Source organism: Stegodyphus dumicola, chromosome X1 (assembly GCF_044657685.1).
Source record: "Stegodyphus dumicola isolate Sdum_Otavi_A_Nest chromosome X1, ASM4465768v1".
NCBI classification, from domain to species: domain Eukaryota; kingdom Metazoa; phylum Arthropoda; class Arachnida; order Araneae; family Eresidae; genus Stegodyphus; species Stegodyphus dumicola.
The window spans coordinates 243,601,475-243,625,695 of NC_140780.1; the positions used below are offsets into that span (position 1 = coordinate 243,601,475).

The 24,221-nt window shown below is 31.0% G+C and overlaps 1 protein-coding gene across 1 annotated transcript in view; it reads left to right on the forward strand.

Annotated features, from left to right (window-relative positions):
* The first annotated feature begins 2,827 nt into the window (after nucleotides 1–2,827).
* The window catches only part of Calr (calreticulin), a 28,197-nt gene continuing 6,803 nt past the window's right edge, over nucleotides 2,828–24,221 (forward strand). The window contains exons 1-5 of the mRNA XM_085807333.1: nucleotides 2,828–3,022; nucleotides 13,285–13,389; nucleotides 16,898–17,101; nucleotides 22,553–22,647; nucleotides 22,729–22,938. Coding sequence (XP_085663459.1) covers nucleotides 2,941–3,022; nucleotides 13,285–13,389; nucleotides 16,898–17,101; nucleotides 22,553–22,647; nucleotides 22,729–22,938 — 696 coding nt within the window. The 5' untranslated portion in view covers nucleotides 2,828–2,940. The remainder of the gene's footprint in view (nucleotides 3,023–13,284; nucleotides 13,390–16,897; nucleotides 17,102–22,552; nucleotides 22,648–22,728; nucleotides 22,939–24,221) is intronic.

Sequence of the window (24,221 nt, forward strand, 5' to 3'; positions counted from 1 at the left end):
TTTGACTTCCCTTTACAGTTCTAAAATATTAAAAAAAGCAGTTTTTTAAGCCATTATTGGCTATTTTGCGCTAACACCAGAATTAATTACACTTAAACGCCAATGAACTACGAGTATTATATGCTTTCAGCTACTTTTCAATTTAATAAGAACGCAAATACACTTAAGTTAATAAAATGAGGATGTAAAAGATTTCGTCAGTTCAAATTTTATAGTATCATTACTAATAATCTTTTCATACTTTAGAAATTTAATATCAAATGGAATAAAAGGAAGACATATATTCACATTTATTTTGTCGCATAGCATTAATTGAACACTATTATGTACATTAATATTCAAGTATAAAAATATGCACTATTTGGTTATTTGAATATTTCATCAAATGCAGCAGTGAAACGTAATATAAACAACAAATAAATAATATATATTATCATTCGAATTTTTTTGAGTTTATCCATTATTTTTTCTTTATTCTTTTCTTTCTTAAACAGAAGCTCCTCGCTTCTTTACCACAATGAGTTCTCTCGTCGTCTCAGCTCAAAATGTTCGCGGGTGTAACGTCTTCCTACTGTTCATCATGCAAAAGTGCTGTTTTGATGGCATTACTTTTTCTATACGAAATCATTTGGTTGTATTTCTCCACATTCAATGAAATATCCAGGCATATTGAATTACAAGAAAAATAACGTAATATATCTTCATGTTCAAATCGGATAATGCGCACCCTTAGCCAATTGGGAGTCATATTATTGACATTCAGTTAGTACTTCTGCATAAAAACTTAGAAGTTTCATTCATTTGCTGCCTATCAGCTGGCGTTTGAGAAGGAAAGTTTATTCACTTACAACACTACCTCTAATGAACTGTTTTTGTTAATATAATATAAGGGATTTCTGCCTCTCCACAGACGTTCAAAAATTTCTCAAACGATTATTAATAGGCACCTGGTCCACAATAATTTAAAGAAATACATTGTTTTTGAGTTTTATCGTCCAATTCTCATCACATGTGTTACACATAATACTTAAACACTAGACACTAAGCTGATATTCTTGTTACTACAAAAATATTAAACAGAACCGCAAATTCATGGAAATATCCTCAGAGCTATTATATAGGTTAAAATTTGAAATTATTTAGGTTAAGCTTTATGTCGATGGTTTCAAATTTCCTTATAAAATACCGATGCGTTTCTATTGTTCCATTATCTCACAAATAAATCTGAGATCATGATTTTAAAGAACGACATACATGCCTATATCATAATTCCTGATTCGTAATTTCTATTATTAAAACTAAAATTTGTTTTTCGAAATTCCCTTTTTAATTCTCCTGCGAGCTAAGAACTGATAAAAAACATTAAATTAGATTCTCTTGCCAAATATTTTCAGAATTTCTGTAAATTTCAGAATTCTTATTTCTAATATATTTCGAGGGAAAGTGCTGAAATTTGTCCTTCCTTCACTGAAGCTGAGCTGCAGAGTTTTTTCTTTGCTACCTGGCCATTACACTTAATATTACCATTTTAGCGGAATATATTCGCCATTGTTATATTAAGCTTCGATAATTTTATTTATTTTTGACAGTACTGTGTTCTATTTTAAAGGTCAGAAGTAATGGTCTCGTTAATCTTTAATTCTGAATTCTGCGATGTTTTGAATAATGGTTTATTCAGTCAGATATTGATAAATTCCTTAATGAGCCATTTCATTAACTTTTTAATAGCTTTCGTTTCTTCTAGTTACAGACCAAATGGAATGTTACGAATTTCTAACCACGTAATGTTTTCTTGCAACAGGTCATGGAATAAAATATTGAAATAATAAATTTAAAAAAAATATTGAGACAATATTATTGCAAAACAAATTTTCAAGTACTGCTTATTCTGTTTTGGCATAAAATAAATGCACGTATCTAATTTATTTATGATGAATTTGCTTGCAATCTGAGAAGAGTCACAAGACTCTTATGACATAATTTTCGCAGTGCAAAGTCTATATGTTAATGATAACAAATATTTAATTCATGATACAAGAAATTGGTTTGTTGTAAATGAAGACTAGCTAAGCGCTTATTGAAAAATGGTTTCAGGTTAATGTAGCTTAAATGTTTTACATTATTTTTGGGAATTAAAAGTATTCGATTTTTTTCTGCAAGGCACTGTAGGAATTTATAGAACCTGCTTGCTGTGTATTTTAACACTTCTCAAATTGCAGGTGCAAACTGCAATATGATGCTTAGCATTTATAATATGTGATATAAACAGCATGGAACTGAATTGAGGTCTTCTTCAACTGGCCAGTTTACCCGAGCAAGTTGGTGAATCAAGTCTTCGGGTTGCCATTTGGGTAAATGAAGCTAATACAAACAATTTTGTGACAATTTGTTTAGATAAAAATGGAACTTTATTAAAAAATTAGTAACTTTTGTTAAGACCATAATTAGTTATTCTTTTGCATTGCAGATTTTCAAAATTAAACTCTGAATTTTTAAGTTTTGGTATTCTTTTAATATTTTTGTCATAGCTTCCTCCTTGTTCGTAACATTCTAATGAAAAAAATTCCCACAAGTTTCACTAGTTTTAAAAAAACTTTCCCATAAACTATATATCAAAAATTCCTAATTCAATTTTTGTATTTTTGTTGTTCAGAATTTGCGAATTTCAGTAATCAGTCTGTCACATGGAGGTTACCTTGGTCTGTCATACGTGTGGAATACTCTGAAGATTTGGCAACATGAAGAGAATGTGATCCAGGTGGTTGACTGTGATAGGTTCTTCGGAGTATCCAATTGAAATTGTCCATCTGTCCACTGTAGCACATGTTACATTTCTAGTGATTAAATGCCCGTGTATTTGCCGGTTCTTAAGCATCGGTTCGTTGTTATTTAGTAGTGTTCGCGATTTGTCAGTAGTTAAGTTTTTTTAAGTGTTCAAATATGTTGCGATTTCTTATAGTAAGTTTATTGTGTATTTCGAGGACATTTTCGAAAGAGTATTTTAAAGAAGAATTTTCTGATGGTATGTAATTTCAAATTCATATTTGCTAAATGTAAGAAATTAGGTTTTCTAGAAGTGTTAAACTTAGAAACTGTATGATAGAATCTGACCGGTTTAACTTTCGTTTTCTAATTCTGGCTGTTTATAGTCTTGGGAGAATTTATAAAATAATTTATAATAATAATATAGTTTTATTATTAAAAAATAATTTATAATAATAATATAGTTTTATTATTATGCAGTTTAAAATAAATCAATTTCGATTCCACAGAATATTATTTCCAGAATATCGGATAAGTAATTTGCTCTTTATCAGTTGGTCAGAAATGTATTTTACTGAGCAGATGTGATATATTTATTGCAAACCCTCTTTCTCATCCACATAATTAAATCTTAATGAAAGCAGCATGACTAGAAACATACTTATTTTCTAGTAAATGTTATATTGCATAGAAGTATTCATCAATTCAGAAATAAAAAACATAGTATTGACAATACAAATTTAGGACACAGCTAAGGTTCCCACCTGACCCAGAATTGAGCTCTGAAAATTAAAATCTCCCAGCTCTTTGAAGGAATTTTAAATAAATATTGCTTTCCAGGAATATAAAGTTTCTCGTAAATAACGATACAATGAGCACGGATGAAATAGTTGAGAGCATCGAAAATCGCATGACCCCGCACAGCAGCTATAGAATGTCTACATAAAGAAAGGTTCCATAGACGTTATATAAACCAGTTTGCTATTATGCTGCTAGAAACTTTCTAATAGAATTGCATGATGCTAAGCTTGAAATCCGTTGAAAAATGACAATTTTTTGGTAGTTTAGTCAAAGGTCTTTTTAGACAAATGAAACAGACGAGTCTGTTTCATAAAGACGCAAACATTTTCTTTGAGAGATGTTTAGATTACCTGAAAAAATGGTATGATTTCAAAAACTCGGGAGTATAGTAAATTGAGCGAACTTTCAATGAAAAAAAACAGATTACGTGGGATGCTCTGAGAGAATTCGCCATTGATTTAAAGATCACTTTTGTTGAACGTAAACTTTAGGAAGACTTCTGCATTTTGAGGGAGATTCAAGACAGCATTGTTAAATCAAATGTAAGAATTGATCCGAGGTGGGCAACATTTTTCTCAACAGTTCAAAAATATAGTTGGAGATATGTTGAAGAAAGTAGTTTCATTCGTTTTGTCTATATCTGTATCAAACACTGCTTCAGAGTATGTTTTTAGTATATTATTCAATATATGGGCTAAGGAAAGAAACCATTTAAATGAAGACTATGTCAAGGCAGAAATCTTAACATTCTTCAGTTTTAAAATGGGCTGCAGAGTTTTTTAAATTTGTTAGTTCCAGACCATTTTGAAATCTGTATGATCAAATGCAAAATATAAGTTTAAAATAAAATAAAAAGTTATGAAAATTGATATTTGTTATTTGTTTCCCTCTCCTGGATTTTGATAGCCTGGATGTTTGGCAACACTAGATGCAGATGAAATATACAGTAATACTTTTATATCTACTGATTCAGCATCTGCAGTTTTACTTAGCCCTGTTTGAGCAGCAGAGGAGAGAGAAAACTTCAGGTTTCATAAGTTCTAAGTGCAAATCATTAACGTAACTTAACGTTTCAGTCCTTAACGTAACTGAAACAAGAGTCCAATTAGATCTGCATAGTCATTTGAGAGGAATGTAACTAAATATGAAAAATTTTCATTGTGGAATCTTGTGTCTCCTCAAACTATAGAGAGCCTTTTAAATTGGTGTCTCGGTTGACAGTTATAAGTAGGTTAGAAGCCAATCTGAGCTATTGGTGGTTTTAGTTTGTTTTATTGAGTTTTCTGTATCTTTGCAACCTTTTTGAGCTTTTTAAAGTTCTTATTTACTGTAATAAATTCTGATTATTATAATAAGAGGAATGTTTTAAGTGCTTGAAAACTTACTGTATTAGTGGTTTGAAAAAAAATTATACTTTGTGTCAATTCATAGAATCCATATAAAATCTTTTATGCTCATAAAGAAAAATAGTTAATTTCGTCTTTATGCTATGCATATATTTCAAATGAACTGTATGTAATCGTTTTAAATATTTTTGGTGTCTTGTTTTAAAAGTTATACAGCGGCTGAGTGGTAAAGTCGCTGAACACTGGTAGTTTGGTCCGAGGTTCGAATCCCGCAAACGGGCTGGTTGCATGGGCGTTTTCATGGTTTTCCCCATGTGTAACGTGTATACGAGCCAGTTTCCCTTAGAAAGTCCTCCACGAAGGCATCCCTTCTCTTAGGCAGATAGCCCTCGAGGCTTTGCCATAATCACACACACACTTTAAAAGTTATATTTTTGTTTAAAATGATTGAAAAATGAGAACGGTATTTATCGAGTCTGTAACTGATGTTAATTCCAGTATTAACGAGAGCCTGTTTAATTTCATAAAGATATTTTCTGCAGATGCTATACTTGAAACAGATTATTGAAAAAGAAATTTAAAAATTCTAGAAGCTGCATATCCATTTTTTAAAAAAATTGCAGCTTTCAATGAATGCTGCAGAAGAAATATAGGTTGATCTTTACATTATGGTAACTTGGCGTTTTTTTGGCGAAAATTTGGCGACCAACTCTCCTACAGCAACCCTCTATTTTTTTTCCCGCCGCCATAAAGACATGTTTCTTTTCTTTTTATCTACTGAACACTTCTTCCAACAATCTACTAGCCAAATTACACTTATGCTAGAAATTTTATCTAACAAAACTGCTTAATCATTAAAAATATTCACTGCAAAATTGGGAAAAAGTGCACAATACCATACTCCTTACGCGTTTTTCAAAATAACACATACACATAAACCATGTACACGCCGACTTATTTTTACTTAAAAAAAAATCCCAGAATTGCACAAAAATGGCATTGCGCACACTCTTCACTATATCCATGTACACTGCTTTTTTCTCATAAATTAGAAAAATTTCACGAAAATACATGACAATTTTCTCAATCTTTAAACCCAGTAAAAAGAACATATATGAAATTACCTGATCGCGAAAAAGTATTTACCCTTTCCAAATATGAACATTTCCATATATAAAATAAATAAAATATCCAAAAACTTTTACCTCTAAATCATTACATTATACACGTCACCAACGAATTCATACCGCAACCATTACAAATACTTAGTGTCAGATATTTAAATTATTTCCATGCACGTTTACATCAACTAAAACATATATCACATTCCTACAAACATAAAATTCACAAAATAACTATCATTTAATTAAAATATAATTAAATTCAAAAACACTACTTAAAATATAAATGAGCACATACATTAAATTAATACATACATAAATACCCATTTTGAATTCACTTTAGTTACGGCCATGGGATCCAAAAATTCACGAACACTGTTCACACAACACAGAATAAAGCCAAATACAAAATTTCCAGATTTTTTCCCAATTTCCCCCCTTTTCCAATTAAAGAACCGTAATTCGTCCATTAATATCACATGACATATCCCATGATCTCTCATTTCCCTCACACAAAATAATGCATAATCGGAACTGAGTACTGCTTACATTATTACCAAAGTCCCAGGTAGTAACCTTCATCGACTCCAAAATGTCGCCAAACTACCAGTTACCATATTGTAAAGATCAACCGAAATATATTCTGCATTCATGAAAATCCTTACCCAGCATTTATTTTCATAAATGTTGGTTGTAGATGTAAACTTCCAGCTATGAAAGAGTGCAATAATTTTAATTTAGGTGTAATTGAAAATAAAATCATTTTAGAAAAAGGTTTCTGAGTTGATCTTTACAATATGGTAACTGGTAGTTTGGTGACATTTTGGAGGCGATAAAGGTTACTACCTGGCACTTTAATAATAATGTGAGCAGTATTCAGTTCTGATTACGCATTATTTTGTGTGAGGGAAATGAGAGATCATGGGATATGTCATGTGATATTAATGGACGAATTACGGTTCTTTAATTGGAAAAGGGGGGAAATCGGGAAAAAATCTGGAAATTTTGTATTTGGCTTTATTCTGTGTTGTGTGAAACAGTGTTCGTGAATTTTTGGATCCCATGGCCGTAACTAAAGTGAATTCAAAATGGGTATTTATGTATGTATTAATTTAATGTATGTGCTCATTTATATTTTAAGTAGTGTTTTTGAATTTAATTATAATTTAATTAAATGATAGTTATTTTGTGAATTTTATGTTTGTAGGAATTTGGTATACGTTTTAGTTGAAGTAAACGTGCATGGAAATAATTTAAATATTTGACACTAAGTATTTGTAATGCTTGCGGTATGAATTCGTTGGTGACGTTTATAATATAATAGATGATTTAGAGGTAAAAGTTTTTGGATATTTTATTTATTTTATATGTGGAAATGTTCATATTTGGAAAGGGTATAAACTTTTTTGCGATCAGGTAATTTCATATATGTTCTTTTTACCGGGTTTAAAGATTGAGAAAATTGTCATGTATTTTCGTGAAATTTTTCTAATTTATGAGAAAAAAGCAGTGTACATGGATATAGTGAAGAGTGTGCGCAATGCCATTTTTGTGCAATTCTGGGATGTTACTTTTAAGTAAAAATAAGTCAGCGTGTACATGGTTTATGTGTATGTGTTATTTTGAAAAACGCGTAAGGAGTATGGTATTGTGCACTTTTTCCCAATTTTGCAGTGAATATTTGTCCTGATTAAGCAGTTTTGTTAGATAAAATTTCTAGCATAAGTGTAATTCGGCTAGTAGATTGTTGGAAGAAGTGTTCAGAAGATAAAAAGAAAAGAAACGTGTCTTTACTTCGTGAAGACAAAATGGCGGCGGGGAAAAAAAATAGAGGGTTGCTGTTGGAGAGTTGGTCGCCAAATTTTCGCCAAAAAAACGCCAAGTTACCATAATGTAAAGATTAACCGGTTTCTGTTAGTAGATTGACGTATTTCTATATAGTTTGAAAAATGATGTTACTTGTAGAACTTGTTTTGTGGAAAACACCGGTAAGCTTTAATACTAACACGTAGCTAACTTGTATTATTTACAGAAATTAAAAAGTTAAACTGCATTTAGTTAATGAATTTTTATATGATTATTAAATAATGTTTGTAAAGTGATAAAACTTCGTTAGAATATTCACACCCTTTTATTATGTGAAAATTCTTTTGGCAAGCAGTATGTAACAAATTTATAAATTAAAAAATATATTTGATGAATTGATAAAACAAAGAATATAATTGGAATAGCATCAGAGAGGAGAAGGACAAATCTAGTTAAAGTAATTTATTAGTAAACACCGTGAGGCAAGTTGGAAATGCCATCACATATTCTGAATTTTGAAATTAAATGCATTGGTCTGTTTTTCATTATACAAGAATCACTTTCTGTGTTTCATTCTTTGAATAGAAAATCGGCTCTTGTCAGGATTGCCACGCTACCTGGAAAACCGGAAAAGTCAGGGAATTCGGAAACTGACCAAAAAATTCAGGGAATTTAAGTGTTTTAGCCAAAATCTGGAAAAGTCAGGGAATTTTATACAACGATCCTGCCAAAAAAGGCGAGTTTTGCGCCGACGTCGGAAGAGATCACTTTTTTGGCGAATTGTGTATCGCGTCATTCGGGCAGCTGGCATAGAGCCAATTTTCGCAGCTCCAATTTGATTGTCTTTTTAGAAAGGCAAAGCAAGTTTCCCGCAACTTTTGGTTTCCAGTAACCTCGAGAATCGCATGTGCAGTGCATGAACTAAAGAAAGTACCTGTTTTCGTATAAAACAAAATGGGTTTAATCCTAGTATACGGTACCATGAAGGTTAGAATTAAAAAAAAAAATATGTATTATAAAGAAAAACCTCTCTAAAATTATTGCGAAAAATCCAAGAAAAAACGTTCTTTGATAAAACGTTTCTTCTTGGATTTTTCGCAATAATTTAAAAACGGATTTTCGTAGTTTTCTTTTTTGTCAAAGAACGTTTCTTCTTAACACGTGTTTTTCTCAATTTCCTGTACACATCGCGGAGAGGGAAATTCTGGCCGTTCCGTCGTCAAATCCCTTGGCAAATTTTCCCTCCGCTTTTAACGTAGACGTTCTTTGGTGAGAATAATCTCCATGTATGGTACAGCGGGATTTGTCGACATGGTGATGAGCAGTAAATGGGTCATTTTGTTCTTGGCGACAATCTTCAAAATCATGCGAAGGCCGTATCCTATGCTAGGATTATGCTAGGATTTTACCGCAAAATCATTTTTTTTTCTTTTCTTTTTAATAAATACCTTGTCATTTTGCAGTAAAATAAAAAAATAGTAATCAATTTTTAAGTAATTATCTTTATTTTTGTTATTCATATCATTTAATGTTGCTTCTTCCCTCTAAATTTATTTATCATTAGTAAATATTTCCAAATTTCAGGAAATTTTCTCTGGCATAATCCTGAAATTAATTCTAGCAGTATGATGACATCACGAAATTTAATGCACATATTTTTTCCTTATGTATGCTGCGAAATATAAAATACCTCAATTTAGTAACAAAATATAATTAAATAGATTCTTTCTTTCGTTTAGCTGCAGAATGTCTGCAAAAAAAGCCTTATTTTATTCCAAATTGGGCAGATTCTAATTTCAATCTTCAGTGGAGAAAACAACTCCTATTATAATTATATTTGTGTTTTCAAGTGTTAAGGTGCCTTTTAAGAATACACCTCACACAAATTAAATTTACCTAAAATCTAACCTAACTTTTAGCATTGGGTTGTGATTTATAAGAACCGGATTAGCCTCGTGTTGAACTGGGGATGATCATGAGTAATAATTAAATAAAACGTACAGTTGTTATCCAATGTTATATATCTTAAATTTTATTAAGTTTTTTAAGCGGAAAAGTAAACAAAATTATCAGACAAAGTGAATTTGCTACACAGTACAAGTAATACCATAATTAATTTGCTTCTTAGCACAGCCAACGTACATTACGCAGATAGACTGGAATTTTCTCGAAACATACCTGGAAAAGTCGGGGAATTTCATTCTCCTGTTTGAGTGGCAACCCTGTCTAGTGTAGAATTGGGTGCCCCTTCGATAGGCGACAATTTTTTTAAAAATTTTGGCGATGAAACCTCACTTCTGGTTACCACGATAGTTTTAACTTGTTTTAGCTTCCCGATTTTATTTAAATGAAAATAGATTGATGTGTGCATGGAGATATTTAAGGCAGTCCGCAATGCCTAGTTTGTGTAATTCTATGTTTTTTTAAGTAAAAACAGATCGATGTGTACATCGACACAGATCTTGTGCAATTCTTTGACTTCTTATTTTGGTTTTGTGTAGCGGCCATCTTGAAATTGTGCCTTTCTGGCTCCGGTCTTGGCGTCAAAAAAGAATTGCCAATAAACAAGGGGCACCCAATTGTAAACTTTTACCAGAAAATCTTCCTGAATAAGAGTATGGGGATTGGAGGGTCATATAAAAAGTTAAATTTCATGGTTTTCATAATTTTTTTTTAATTTGCAAATGTTAAAACATTACTGTTTGAATTAAAACACTTTTTGTAACAAAGTTTGTCTGCCACCAAGGGTTGTAACAAAGGTCTGCTAAATACTTATGTGGGTACAGTACAGTTGTTAGTAGATGTTATTACAATGCTTTTCCTCTCGGGGCCATCCTAACTACCGCATATAAGTAAAGATATTTTGGACAAAAAAAATACTTCAAAGTGGGGGGGGGTTGACTTATACGCGGGGCCATAAAAAATTAAAAGAATCGGAAGTTCAAAAATTTCTTTATATAATGCAGTTGTTTTCTTCCCGCACTCAAATTGGACGACTTATCAAATAAATCACTTACTTGAAGTAATTTCATGACTTAAATTATGTGAAGAACTAATCACAAGAGTTTCATACTCTGTGATTAGTGATACTTTAAATCCTGAGAAGGGTATTGATTGACAATTTTCGTTATTATAATCAAATTTTCGTTGTTCTAATCAAAATTATATAAAACAAAATGAGTAATTAGATGCATAAATGTATGTACTAAATTATCTACTTTTGACAGTTAACATTTATTCAGACTATTTATATACAGTATATTATATAATTTATATATTTAAATATGTGATCCCTTATTTTCATTGTTATCAAACTTTTATTTGTTATAATCAAAATTGTAAAAAATAACAGAACGAGTTTTTTCATATGATGGCATTAAGCCAGTCCTGTAAAAATATGTACGGCAAATTTTTAACCACTTGTGCTCCGACCATACTTCACGGTTGCGGTGCCGTGCGCTACAATATAACAAGTGGTAAAGTGTCTCATTTACGTCACTCCATGTCTGCAAGTGCACTCCAGAGCTGTAACTCAAGAAATAAACAATCTCGTTGTTAGGCAACGTGTGCACCACGTTATTTTAATTTTTGCGATAAATGCCTATTGACGTGGTGTTCACGTCGCTCGCGGTTTCAGACAAAAGCATCTCGACATGGGTGGCACATCTTTTTAGCACAAGTGGTTAATTTGGTGTCTCATGTAGTTGCCTGTGTCATCTGCATTGCATCCTTACTTTGCTTAGACTCGTTCTAGAATGGCATTCATGGTGGGTTACTTCCTGGCCAATCAAAATAGAGATGTCGTCTAGTCATATCAAGAAACTGCTGCTGTAGCAGACTTTCCTTTCTTGAGAACTGGATGTAACCTACTCTTCAAATCTATTTCTCAGTTTTGATGTATTATTTTAATATTGCAGTTTAAATTTCTACTCAGTGAGGTAATCTTTACTTCCTAAGTGTTAATTTTAAAATACGGTTTATTATATTGTGAAGGCAAGGGGAAAAGTTTTACTGGAATTCAATGCCTACTTAATAAATTTTTTTGAAAAGAGTGAAACATTTTCTATAGAAATTATATAGGATCAGCTATACAAACAAGAGAGGTCAACAGTAATAAGAAAACAATAGTTGAGACATTTACAAAAAAGGAGCCAACAAGAACGAAACTGGTTTGATTCAGGAAAAGTTTTGTTGTATCCCATGCGAACTATTTGATAGTGCAAATTATGGGCTGATCTTCCATAACCTGGGTAAGTTGGTGCTAAACTATTTTGGCCTTCAAAATTTGGCAGATTTTTTTGGCGGCAATTAGAGCACTAAGATGTGATTTTTAAACACAAGCAGAATAGTAAAATGAGATGATAAAATACTAGATGAGTAAAACAGTCCATCCAGCTTTGTAAGTAAAAACATGGCCCTATCTATGTAATTCATAATAAAATAGTACAAGGAATAATAAAATAATAAATTGTATAACGCTTTCCTCGAACTCCAAAATTTTCAACCAAGAAAATATATTCAAATTCACTAACAATGGATGCATCATAAACTTAACTAAAATATACAAGTTACTATCTCATGGAATTCAACATACTAAACAACTTTTGTTCAAAACTTTAAACATTCCACATCTTTCGGTTGCCACATGCAAGAAACAAAACTAAAAAAATAATTAACCAACCAGGAAAACATTAACTAATAAAATTAAATGAAAACTTTCATAAATTATAAACTTCACGTCGTCTGAAATCCAACATTCTCCCACCAACAACAGCTTAACCTCCTGTAAAGATTAAACAGTAAAACTTTTAAAAATGCCGTATTTCAAAATTAAATTAAAAAAGAATATTTTGGCTACACTGAACTTGCACCACCGATGTAAAACTCTAGGTTTGCCACAGGAAAACATACAGCCGGAAACCACAACCAAATCAAAAACTCTTGCCCAGTTTGGCGCTCACCCTGATTATGGAAGATTAATCGAAATATGCATTTAGTATAGGTAAAAAATTTTGCAGCATGAAACTTTGATCATGCATAAAGAAAACACCTGTGTGCTTGTTAGCCCAATGTACAGAAAAATGTGAAAATTTATAAAATTATTTAATTGTTAGTAGCCTTGTGTCCCGAATGTCATAAGACAGCCCAGTTTTTTATTTTTTGTCAATCCTTAGTTCCATGATTTTGTAACTGATCAATGTTTTTAGGTGATAATGATATATCATTTAAGCCTGTATTAAATATTTGTAAAAACAGATAATTTAACATTTTTGTTTAAGTAATATGGATGATACAGGAATAAAATGGAACTGTACCATTTAAAACAATATATGATCAGCCTAAATATATAAAATTTATTTGTTATATATTAGATATAATATATTGCGCTAGTAAAATTTGTTATTGAGTGTATGTGCCTAATGTTAATTTATATGCAATTTTTGCAGATAAATGGGAAGAAAGGTGGACCCCCTCAAAACATCCTGGTAAAGAATGGGGCACATTTGTTCTTACTGCGGGGAAATTTTATGGTGATCATGAAATAAGTAAAGGTAAAGTAATAAATACATTAGTAATTTTACATTTAAATTTTAAAAAAGCATTATTAGAAGTTATATTTAAAACTGATCATTGTATATTTGATTATTAGTCCAATCAAACTAATACAGTCAAAAGTCGTTAATCCGGACTCGTCGGGACTTCGGCGATTCCGGATTATCGATTTTTCCGGATTATAGATCATCAGTCTAAATCTCGTAAGATGGCATGCAGAAATTCTAAAATTAAAAATATGAAACTGTAATTTATGAAATAAAGAACAATTATGATCTAAAGGGTATCAAAATTTACAAAAAAAAAGCTTAATATTTATTTATTTACTTTATTAAACATTTCTTTCAATGTAAGTTGTTTAAGTTGCTTCATTTTATGTGATAATACTTTCTCTTTAATTTTATAAACAGACATAATTTCTTGTTCAGTTACAAAGTTCTGCTGTTCAAGTCCCGTTAATTGCTGTGCCGAGAATACCGACTAACTTGTCAATCGAAATTTTTTCGTTTTCACTACCCTCTCTGTCACATTCTTCATGTCTTTATCCATTTTTTGCAGCAATTCCACTTTTTGTTTGTTGGACATCGAAACATACTTTTGTTTTGTAGATCCTTTGGAAGTTTAAGCATCGGAAATTCTATTTGACAAAATCAAAAGTTCAAGTTTACTTTTATAAAATTGCTCTTACAGTCTGCAAAAAATAATAAGCGGGATCCAATTCGAAGATTAAGGAACAACGCAATCATTAACATTAACTGAAATAGATAATTAGATAATTTTAGCTTACACCGTCCGTTATACATTAAACGCGCAGGTGAAAACGTATTCTGCACTTGCGCACACGCATATGCGCAGTAGTCAAGGTCTTACATGCACGCGTAAAATGCCTGTGCACATGTGCCAACGTGGCGCATGCGCAGAAAGTTTTTAGCTTTGAGGTCCGGATTATAGATCATTCCGGATTATGGGTGTCCGAATTAACGACTTTTGACTGTACAAACTCTAATATTTTTTTCCCCGAGAACTGGATGTAACTTACTCGTCTAGTCTATTTCTCAGTTTTGATATATTATTTTAATAGTGCATTTCTAACTGGTAAGGTAATCTTTACTTCTTAAGCATTAATAGGCAAGGCTGATCATGGAATGCAACTGAAAAGTTTTCTGGCTTCGTTCATCATAAATTGAAGGAGAAAGAAGCAGTTGTGAATTTTTAACTCTGACATATTATGCATGTCAGTTTTACTAGACTTGGCTGAGCTTTGGAAGCTAAGTTTTTGTAGCATTGGCTAGCAAATGTTTAAGTTTATAATTTTTCACTAGCTAGCTTCTTAGGCTGTGTAACTTCATTTTCGTAACTGAACAGCTTCTTTTTCTGTGCATGGTAGATTATTATGTCATTATCAGGATAAAGTGGTTAGTATAGAATCGTGCATTCCTAACCAAATTTGTATCATCCCTTACTAGCTTTAACTTCTTTCAAATGTTGTATTAAATCTCATTTATTGGATGCAGAGCATTCTTTAAAGTTATGGAAATCTCTGCTACTTTAGACATGATCATTGGACATAATTTATTCCAATGAAGTTGTAAAATAGTCATCATTTGCATCTCTCTGGATAAAAATTAATTTTGCATCTTTCAAAATAAAGTATTGAAAAATAATGGGTGTCTCGCATTGTTATATGAAATGGGACCAATGGTTTGTTGTATTCTGGATGACTGCATGGTTCTGAAGGTACTGCTTTCATGTTTTGTTTCCTAACTTTGTTTTTTTGCTAGAAAACTTTCGTTATAACCAAGTAACATTCCAGGTTTTTGCAGTTAATGTTGTGTTTGGCTGTAGGGTGATATCTAATCGTAGATTATCAGGTTATAACTATGCATATTGTTCACTTAAGCAAAAAAAAAAATTTTTTGGTGCCATTTCTGCATTGTATTTTTTTTGCTGATAGACTTGGGTGGCAAAAGACTGTGAAAGCAGATACAAAGATTTGTAATCAGAAATCTATAAATAATGATTTTATTTATATGATGCTATAGATGAAATATACAGTAAACATTTGATATCATTTATTTTGGATGGCACAATTATTTTAAATAATGATGAATAAACAATAGAAAATGTCAGTTAGTCAGTATAAAAGGATAAAAAAAATAAACTTTAATATGGGTGTTTTCAGGAAATTTAATTAGTTTTTCTAATTGCTGTAGATGTAAGAAGAGGATGTAAAAAGTTAAGTTTTTTTTTTTTTTTTTTTTTTTTTCATTATAAAAGGTGAGAAATGTAAGTTTCATGTAATTTAAGGAAAAAGCTTTTACAGAAATACTGAGGTAATGTTCTTTATACTCAAATAATTGTTGTACCCAGTTTTGTTTTTAAATTGACATAGAGAAGAATTTTTGCAAAAACAGTTCTTTTTAAATTTGATGTATTTATACAGTAGAAGTTAATTATGAATAGAATAGATGTAAAACAAATTGGGGGGGTTAATTTCTTTTGGTCTATGCAGGGATTGTTTTGTTTAGAAAATAAATTTTCTTTTTCTTTACACCAGCTGTGAAAAACTGTTTACAGAAAAAAGAAAGTAGCATCTATTCTTAAATGACTGTCTTAATGGACTAATATGTGCTTGTATAAATTCATGTGACTGCATGTTTTGAACAAGGATAAAGATTTTGATCATGAGTATCATTAATATTAATAAAGGCAGCATAATAGATGGCAAAAACAAGATGTGATATGATAGGAATATTGAATAAATCTTCATTGAAAGTATTTTTCATTTTTGAAATTTTTAAATTTGAGTTTTAATATTCAGTTTAATTTATGTAATTCTTTGAAAATAAAGCTCCTTTTTAGGTATTCACATTAACCGATGTCTAGGATTTTTACAAGCAGTAACTTCTTAATGACATCTCTTATTTTTAATAGCATAAACTTGCCGATAAATGACTAGCTGCCATATGATTATAGTCATCTTTACTGTATTACATATTTAATCATCCATTTGCTTTTATTTCCTGATTATCTCTCTTAATATAAGTAAGTTTGAAAATATAAAGTGTTTGCAGTGAAATATCACCTGAAATTTTCTCTTCTAATGATTTGTAAACATAAATGTTTTGTATTCTTTAATAGGCTTCCTTTTTTATCTGTAAAGTATCTTTTATACTGACGAGGGCCCCACCAGTGGCTGTGTATTTAAAACTGCTAAATATTGGGAGTTCAATCCACGTGCAGTATTGGGCAAACATGCTGGCTGTGTAGTTGGTTTTTATGGTTTTCCATGTGTAATATTTTCCCCAAGTCTTCCACAAAGGCATCTTTCCTAAGCTTTCCTGTGCAAGCTTTGCCATATTCAATTAACCTATGACCAGATGAGAAAATATATATTTTTGATTTTAAGTGTTGATAAAGTATTCTATCAAATTGCTTTTTAGTAATATGTGCACAGTACTGTATAAACCTATTTATAAAGCCAAATCTAAGAATGTATTATTTCAGGTATTCAGACTTCTCAAGATGCAAGGTTTTATGGTTTGTCGACGAAATTTGAGCCATTTAGTAATCAAGACAAAACTTTAGTCATACAATTTACTGTTAAGCACGAGCAAAATATCGACTGTGGAGGTGGTTACATAAAAGTATTTGACTGTAGCCTTGATCCAAAAGATCTTCATGGAGAAACGCCTTATCTTATTATGTTTGGTAAGTATTGTTTTGAGTATTTTAACCTTTAAAATTGCCAGTGTATTTATTACCGTATTTGACGGCATATAAGACTCACCCTTATTTAGACGGCCACACACAAAAAAAGTTTCAATAGCGTGGTTTCTTTTAGTTCTCACGTTTCATAAAAGCCAAATAAATAATTATTGAATGCTATTACCTTCACATATAAGACGCATATAACTTTTTTGAGACCAAATGTAGCAAAAAAAGTGCGTCTTGTATGCCGTCAAATACGGTAAGTCATTATTTACTGAATAGCCGTTTTAAAATATTAATGAAACTTATGTTTAGAACTAAATAGACTTCTTAACAAATTTAAAATATTTGACCTTGGTAATATTTTAATATGTCATTTAAGACAGAAGTATTTAATCAGTGAAGTTCAGCCCCCAAAAATAATAAGCAAGTACATTCAATTTTGGAATTTGCTAATCTAAAGAATAGCAACTAAAATTATTTTATTATGTTCATATATTGATAAATATGCTTTGTTTGGCTTAAATATGAAATCTTAATTATTTGCATTATGTCAAAACATTAAATCTAATTTTTTTTGCTGATATGTCCTTTTAACTTTTTCATGTTTTACCTTTTGTTGCATGTCAATTATATAATCAGAGATCAAGATGCACAACTGATTTTGAAGTTGAGCTACTGATTGCATTTTTCTTAATTCTGTAAATTTATAGCTTTTTCATGGTATTGTTTTATTCTTGAAGTTCTTATTTAAAAGCCTTGAACTGTAATTCAGTTTCATTGGTACTTGTGTATTAGTGCAATCAATCCACCTTGGTAGAAATCTAATATTCAAAATCTGGCAATAATGCAAAAAAGTTCTGCATTTTAACAAACAGTATTGCCTTTTTCATAAGAGTTTTGTGTTCTATCTGAACTTCTGTTTCTGTAGATATTTTTGGTTAATCTTTGGATTATGGTAACTTGGCGATTTTTTTCGCCAAAATTTGCCGACCAATCCTGCTACAGCAACCTGCTAGTTTTTGTTTGGACGCCATTTTGTTTTCACAAAGTAAAGGCATTTTTTTTACTCAACATTTTTTTCCAACAATCTGCTAGCCGAATTACGCTTATGCTAGAACTTCTATGGAACAAAAGTGCTTAATCATAACGAAAATTAGGTGCGAAATTGGGAGAAAGTGCAGAATCGCAAACTGCTTGCCGCATTTTTAAGAATTCTACATACACGGTATCCTTGTACACGTCGACCTATTTTCACTTAAAAAAACATCTCAGAATTGCACAAAAATGGCATTGCGCACACTCTTGACTTTATCCATATACACTGCTAAAGTCCTAGCTAGTAACCTTTATCGCCTTACCAAAATGTCGGCAAACTACCTATTTAAGGAGGGAACTTCAACAAATTAGAATATAAGTGGTTTAATTAAAAATAATTTTATTGTAGACTGTTAGTCTGTTATGTAGTGTCCAACTACATAAGTGCTACTAATTAAAATTCAGTTCTTTTCCAAAATTAATGCATAATAAAACACGCTCAAAAACTGTTTTTTAGAATATTTTAGTTTTAAAAATTTGAAAAATTATTGTATCGTTTTATACTGTTTATTGAAAATTAGTGATATATTTCTCAAGTATTAATAATACTGAATTTAAGTCATTAAAAATGTCAAATTATTTTGTATGCAAACCCATAACTCAAAACGTAAATTCCTAGCCTCACTAAGGGAACAAGTTCACTCGGGTATCAAAATTTAGGTAATTTCTTAGTGCAAAGAGTTTTCAAATTGAAGGGAAAATTGTTTGTTATGCATAGTGTCTGAAAAAACTGTGGGATAAATGTTACACAATAATTAGTTGTTGTCTTCAATATTGTATTATGCTATATAATTTAGCACATTAAGAGAAATTTGAAGATAATTTCAGGTACCCTGTCAGCAAAATTCTCTCCTGTTTGAAGTCGTCGTTCCATGTGAATTTTTTTATTTCCTCTAATGTTTAAACCAGTTTGTTTGAACAGACTGTCTTTGTAGCAGCTTTAACATCAACCATGGTGGCATATCTTATATGGTGGAATTTAAATTCTACGATATATTAGAGTATTTTTACTTGCAGTTACTCAAAAAATCTTCATTGTCAGGTCATGTGAAATCTACTGACACAGATGAATTAACTGTATCTCTCTTTTTTTTTATTGAAAATTTGGCAGCTATTCATCGGTTTCATTAACACCTCGGTCATTATGCTGTCATGTCGAAATTATTTCATAACAGAGTGCCTAAGGTGCTCCCAGGAATTTGTCCTTGAATGTAATTGCTGAGATATATATCTAATGAATGACACAGGCATTCAATCACTTAAAAGGTCAAGGTTCAGAAATTCAGATGGGGAACATGTGTTGTCTTAGAACAATGATTTGTATATTATTTGAGAGCTTTTACATCCTGTTTGTATTCTCGGAGCTTAACAGACAGTGAAATTTCACAAATGCTACTCTAATGCATTCTGCACATCTTACTTCAAAATTATTTGACCGTGAAATTGAGACACTGATCGGAGGTACCTTTTATTTTAAAAGGTGTATATGTGGAATCTAATGGCATATGTGTATTATTAGTATATGTGGAATCTAATGGCTACAGATGACCTTTCAAACTGATTGACTAGTTTTAGTGTATTTACAATTTCCAGGTTTCAGACTGAAATAGTAAAACTACTGTTGTTTCTTTGACGTAAAATTTATATCCTTGTGGTTTGTCTGAATAACAGTACCATCACAGTAAACTTCCATGTGTGAAGGTCACTTCAGCATAAACAGATATATATATAGAAATACAGACAGAACTGTTAACACGTTGAGCGTGGCGCCGAATTGGCTGTCCTTTCCGTTCAGCCGGCAGTGAGCTAAACCGTATTTTTGTTTAGAATGTTTCAGTACATTTCATTAAAACTAAATTTGATCACATTTCATTTAGACTATATTTTTAAACTTTCATTTCATTTAGACTATACTTATATTTAGACTATACATTAGACTATACTTATATTTAGACTATACATTAGATCACATTTCATTTAGACTATACTGTCGGTCCTGGAGGACCGACGGCAGCCAAACGAAAATTCCAGTGCCGGCACACGGAACGTTCACTGCCGGTCCCGAGGGTCCAGAATGAACTGATAAAAATGTAAGAAAAAGTGCTTGTACATGGACATAAGTACGTGGGAATTTGTTTATGGAAATGTATATATATACCTACTTATCCATGTAGTATGTATGTCTGCACTGCTATAATATCGTATAAGTGCAGATATGCACATAAAGCGGAAAGCATGTGTACCCTTAAATGCAAATAACGTATATACAGACACGTACATATACACACACAGGCACACATATGCATTTATATATATATGTGTTTGCATGTGGATTTATGAATACATGTATTAAACATAGATATATGTATATATTTCATCATCAAGCTCTTGAAGAAGATTTTGTATTTCTTCTTTAGTCAGATCTTCTTTTCCTTTTCGGCATATTGCTAGAAAATGTCAAAATAATTAAAAAGAAAACAAGAAAATGTGCAATATTCTAAAGCAACGCAAGGCTCTGTTTACGATTTACAAATGCAGTTATTGAGAATTCTGTAGCTACAAGAAGTAAAAGGGGAAAATTGGAAAAACAGGATTCTTAACGCAAAGATCTTTGAAAGAGATAAGTGGTTAAAACCTCAGGGACATCAATTTTGACATTTCACCCCATTCTTTCAGCCTGGAAAATGGAGAAAAGAGATATGGCCACTAAAGTGGACAATCCCGTCCTTTCAAACAGGCCACTATAATGGCCATCATGTCTTCAAAAGGTTAAAGGAAACAGTTGCCTTGAATCCATTCTTAAAATTATCACCATAATATTTTTGGTAAGAAAAAACTGAACTGCATTTGTAATAGGTTTATTGTGTGTTTTTCTGAATAAATATTTGTGTTTTTTCAATTAAGTCATTCTTTTCTTCTGTAAAATATCACCAAACTGCACTAATACATAAGTATAGTTGTGTGTAATCCTAATATCCTGCATTTGAATTATTTTAAGAAAGGTTAGTACAAACTGTAAAACATGATTTGTATGTAGGCTTAACATTTATGGAAATTTTCTTAGTCTTTTGAAATTTTCCATTTTGGCCAGATATGAAAATATTCCTTGCTTTTCCGACGTTTTCCTTAAGTTCCTTTTCATGATGTATTTTAAATGTTCAGTTTTAAAGAATGAGATTAAAAATAAATATGTCTTTAAGCTTTTAATCTCTCTTGATAGTATTTTTATTTCACAATTCAAAAGTGAAAAATACATCGGCAGACTCTGGAAAGGGTGATTAATTATTAATGCAGCATTTAAAACCGATTTCATATTTTTAATGCTGTCATACATAATTTTAGTTTCCTGGAAATATCTTCTATGTTGAAATTAATAAAGAAATGAAATTATAGCTTCTGCAGCCTTTAAATAAATGCATGTAATATTTAATTTCATTTTGAAAGTTTTTAAAAGTTTAAATGTATGCAGTGTTTGTGACAGTAAAATAATTTTGAACAAGTCAGATTTCAAACATAAAAGAATTTTATGAAGTAAATATTATTTAAGATATTAAAAATACTGACAGATATTGGAATGGCAAGAACTTTGGTTGCTTATTTAAGGTGATTAAGTTAGAAATGTAGTTGGAGAAAATGGATATTTATAAACCAGATGCAATTATATCTGAAAATTCAAACAAAAAAGTTAGGAACCTTTATACTGCCACAAAAATTTAGATATTAAATGTGTAATCGTTGTAGCACCTTTTGGAAAAATAAAATTGTATGCATATTAATGTTACTTTAAAGAGTGAAATTTAATGTTTTTCCTCTTAGCTATTTAAATGTTACTTTTCAAAATTTGTTGTATACTGAAAAGTATATAATGTAAAGTATACTGAAATTCTGAGCGACTGAATTGTGAAACGTAACCATTTCAAGAAATTATTCCTTATTTACTGTTAACTAATTGTTCCTGGGAATTTTCAAGCAATTTTAAATCTGTTAAGTATTATAATATATTGAATATTGTTTTCATAGGTTACTACCTATAATTTATTCAAATCATTTCTGCTCCCAGGTTTTTTTTTTTTCATTATGGTCATTAAGATTCTTACCTTTCATATAAAGGCATATGTATGAAGTCTTAAATGTTTCTTTAATGTGTGATTTTTGTTTTCAAGTACTAAGTATTGATGTTTTGTAAGAGTTTTTGGCCTAAATTACTTTTTCCATAACATGTGTTGGATAACTTGCAGAAATTTTGTAATTAGATTTCCTCGTCATTATCAGGGTTTTAAGTTGCATTTTGATTCAACTGAAATGTTGACTGAATTTTGATCAGTATTAATAGTAATATGGTAAATACTGTAGGTCCTGATATCTGTGGTCCAGGAACTAAGAAAGTACATGTTATTTTCAATTACAAAGGAAAGAATTTACTAATAAACAAAGAAATTCGTTGTAAGGTATGATGCTTGTTTTTATTTCTGATTTATAATTTAAGTTGCAATATATTGCAAGAGTTTAATTTCCAATTATTTTTTCAGGATGATGTATATACGCACTTATATACTTTAATAGTCAAGCCTGATAACACTTATGTTGTTAAAATTGATAATGAGAAGGTTGAATCTGGGGAATTGGAAAAAGATTGGGATTTCCTCCCACCACGAAAAATTAAGGATCCAGAAGCTAAGAAGCCAGATGATTGGGTTGATAATCCAAAAATTGAAGATCCTGATGATAAGAAACCGGAAGTATGCTAGTTTTAATGGCTCTAATCTTTAAAATAATTTTGCGAGATTAAAATAGGCTTTTTGTATTGAGATTTTGTTTAGCATATTTAGATTTGTCTGTTTTATGAAGGTCAATCAAATGACCAGTTATAGGTAGAGTAAAATACTTTTGGTGTCATAATTGGTTATTCGTATTGCTGCTTTATAACAAGTGTAATCATATCTTAAAGCAGTGCTTCTCAACCGAATTTACTCATAGGTAATGTTTCAGTGTTTCATCAGGGACCAGTAAGGTTAACAATTTGAACTATTGGCATAATATTTATTTATACAAAATTTGTGGAATAATTGGAAGGACCACCAAATATTGTTTGCGAACTGCCAGTTGCGAAACCCTGCAATAAAGAGTGTAGTGGGACTGTGGAGGAGGTAATTTTAAATGCAAGCTTGCATATACTATTTGTATCGGAAGAATTAAATGTTTGTGCACAGTGTTGGAATTTCCGACAGTGTTTTCCATATATAAGTTGTACATTTTTATGTGCTGTCGGATTCAGTTTGTATTACAATTACTAAATTTGCTATTTTTTAAATTGTGCGTTCTTCTATATTTAAAATATTAAAAATTTCATTAATGGTAAATATAATAAAGTGCAAAATCGCCTATTTATTTGTTTGGCGCTTTTGACAAGAGTAAGAATTGGATTATTGTCAATTTTCTTTGACTCTTTAAGTGAAAATAGATCGATGTGTACATGGATCAAGGGAGTGCGCAATGCCATTTTTGTGCAATTCTAAAAAACACGCCAAGCAGTGGGTGATTCTGCACTTTTCCCAATATAATTTGTAGTAGCTAATGCAGAAAGCATCACAAGTATGAACATTGGCCCAATTTGCTCTTATGTGGAGAGTTAACATTGTTATTAAAGGCAGTTATTCTAGTAATGCTGATTATGAGCACTAACAGTCTGTATGTATATTAATATTTCTGCAGATTTTAATTTCATGCAAAATAAATCTTGAATGAATGCCAAGCAATCATTATTTGCTATAATGACTTGCATAGTTTTTAGGAAGTTTGAAACTTGGTATTTTTATGTTTTAAAGTGGTATTTCTTTTAAATGTTTGTCCATTTTTGCTCTATATTTTAAGAATAACAGCTTCTGTTGTAATTTTATTGTCATCCTGTCAAAGTTTGCAGTTTTTAACTTTTTTTTAAACCAATAGATTCACCTAATATTTTTATAATGTAGAAGTATTAACATTTTGGTTCATCATCCTCCTTGGCATGAATTCTTTTTTT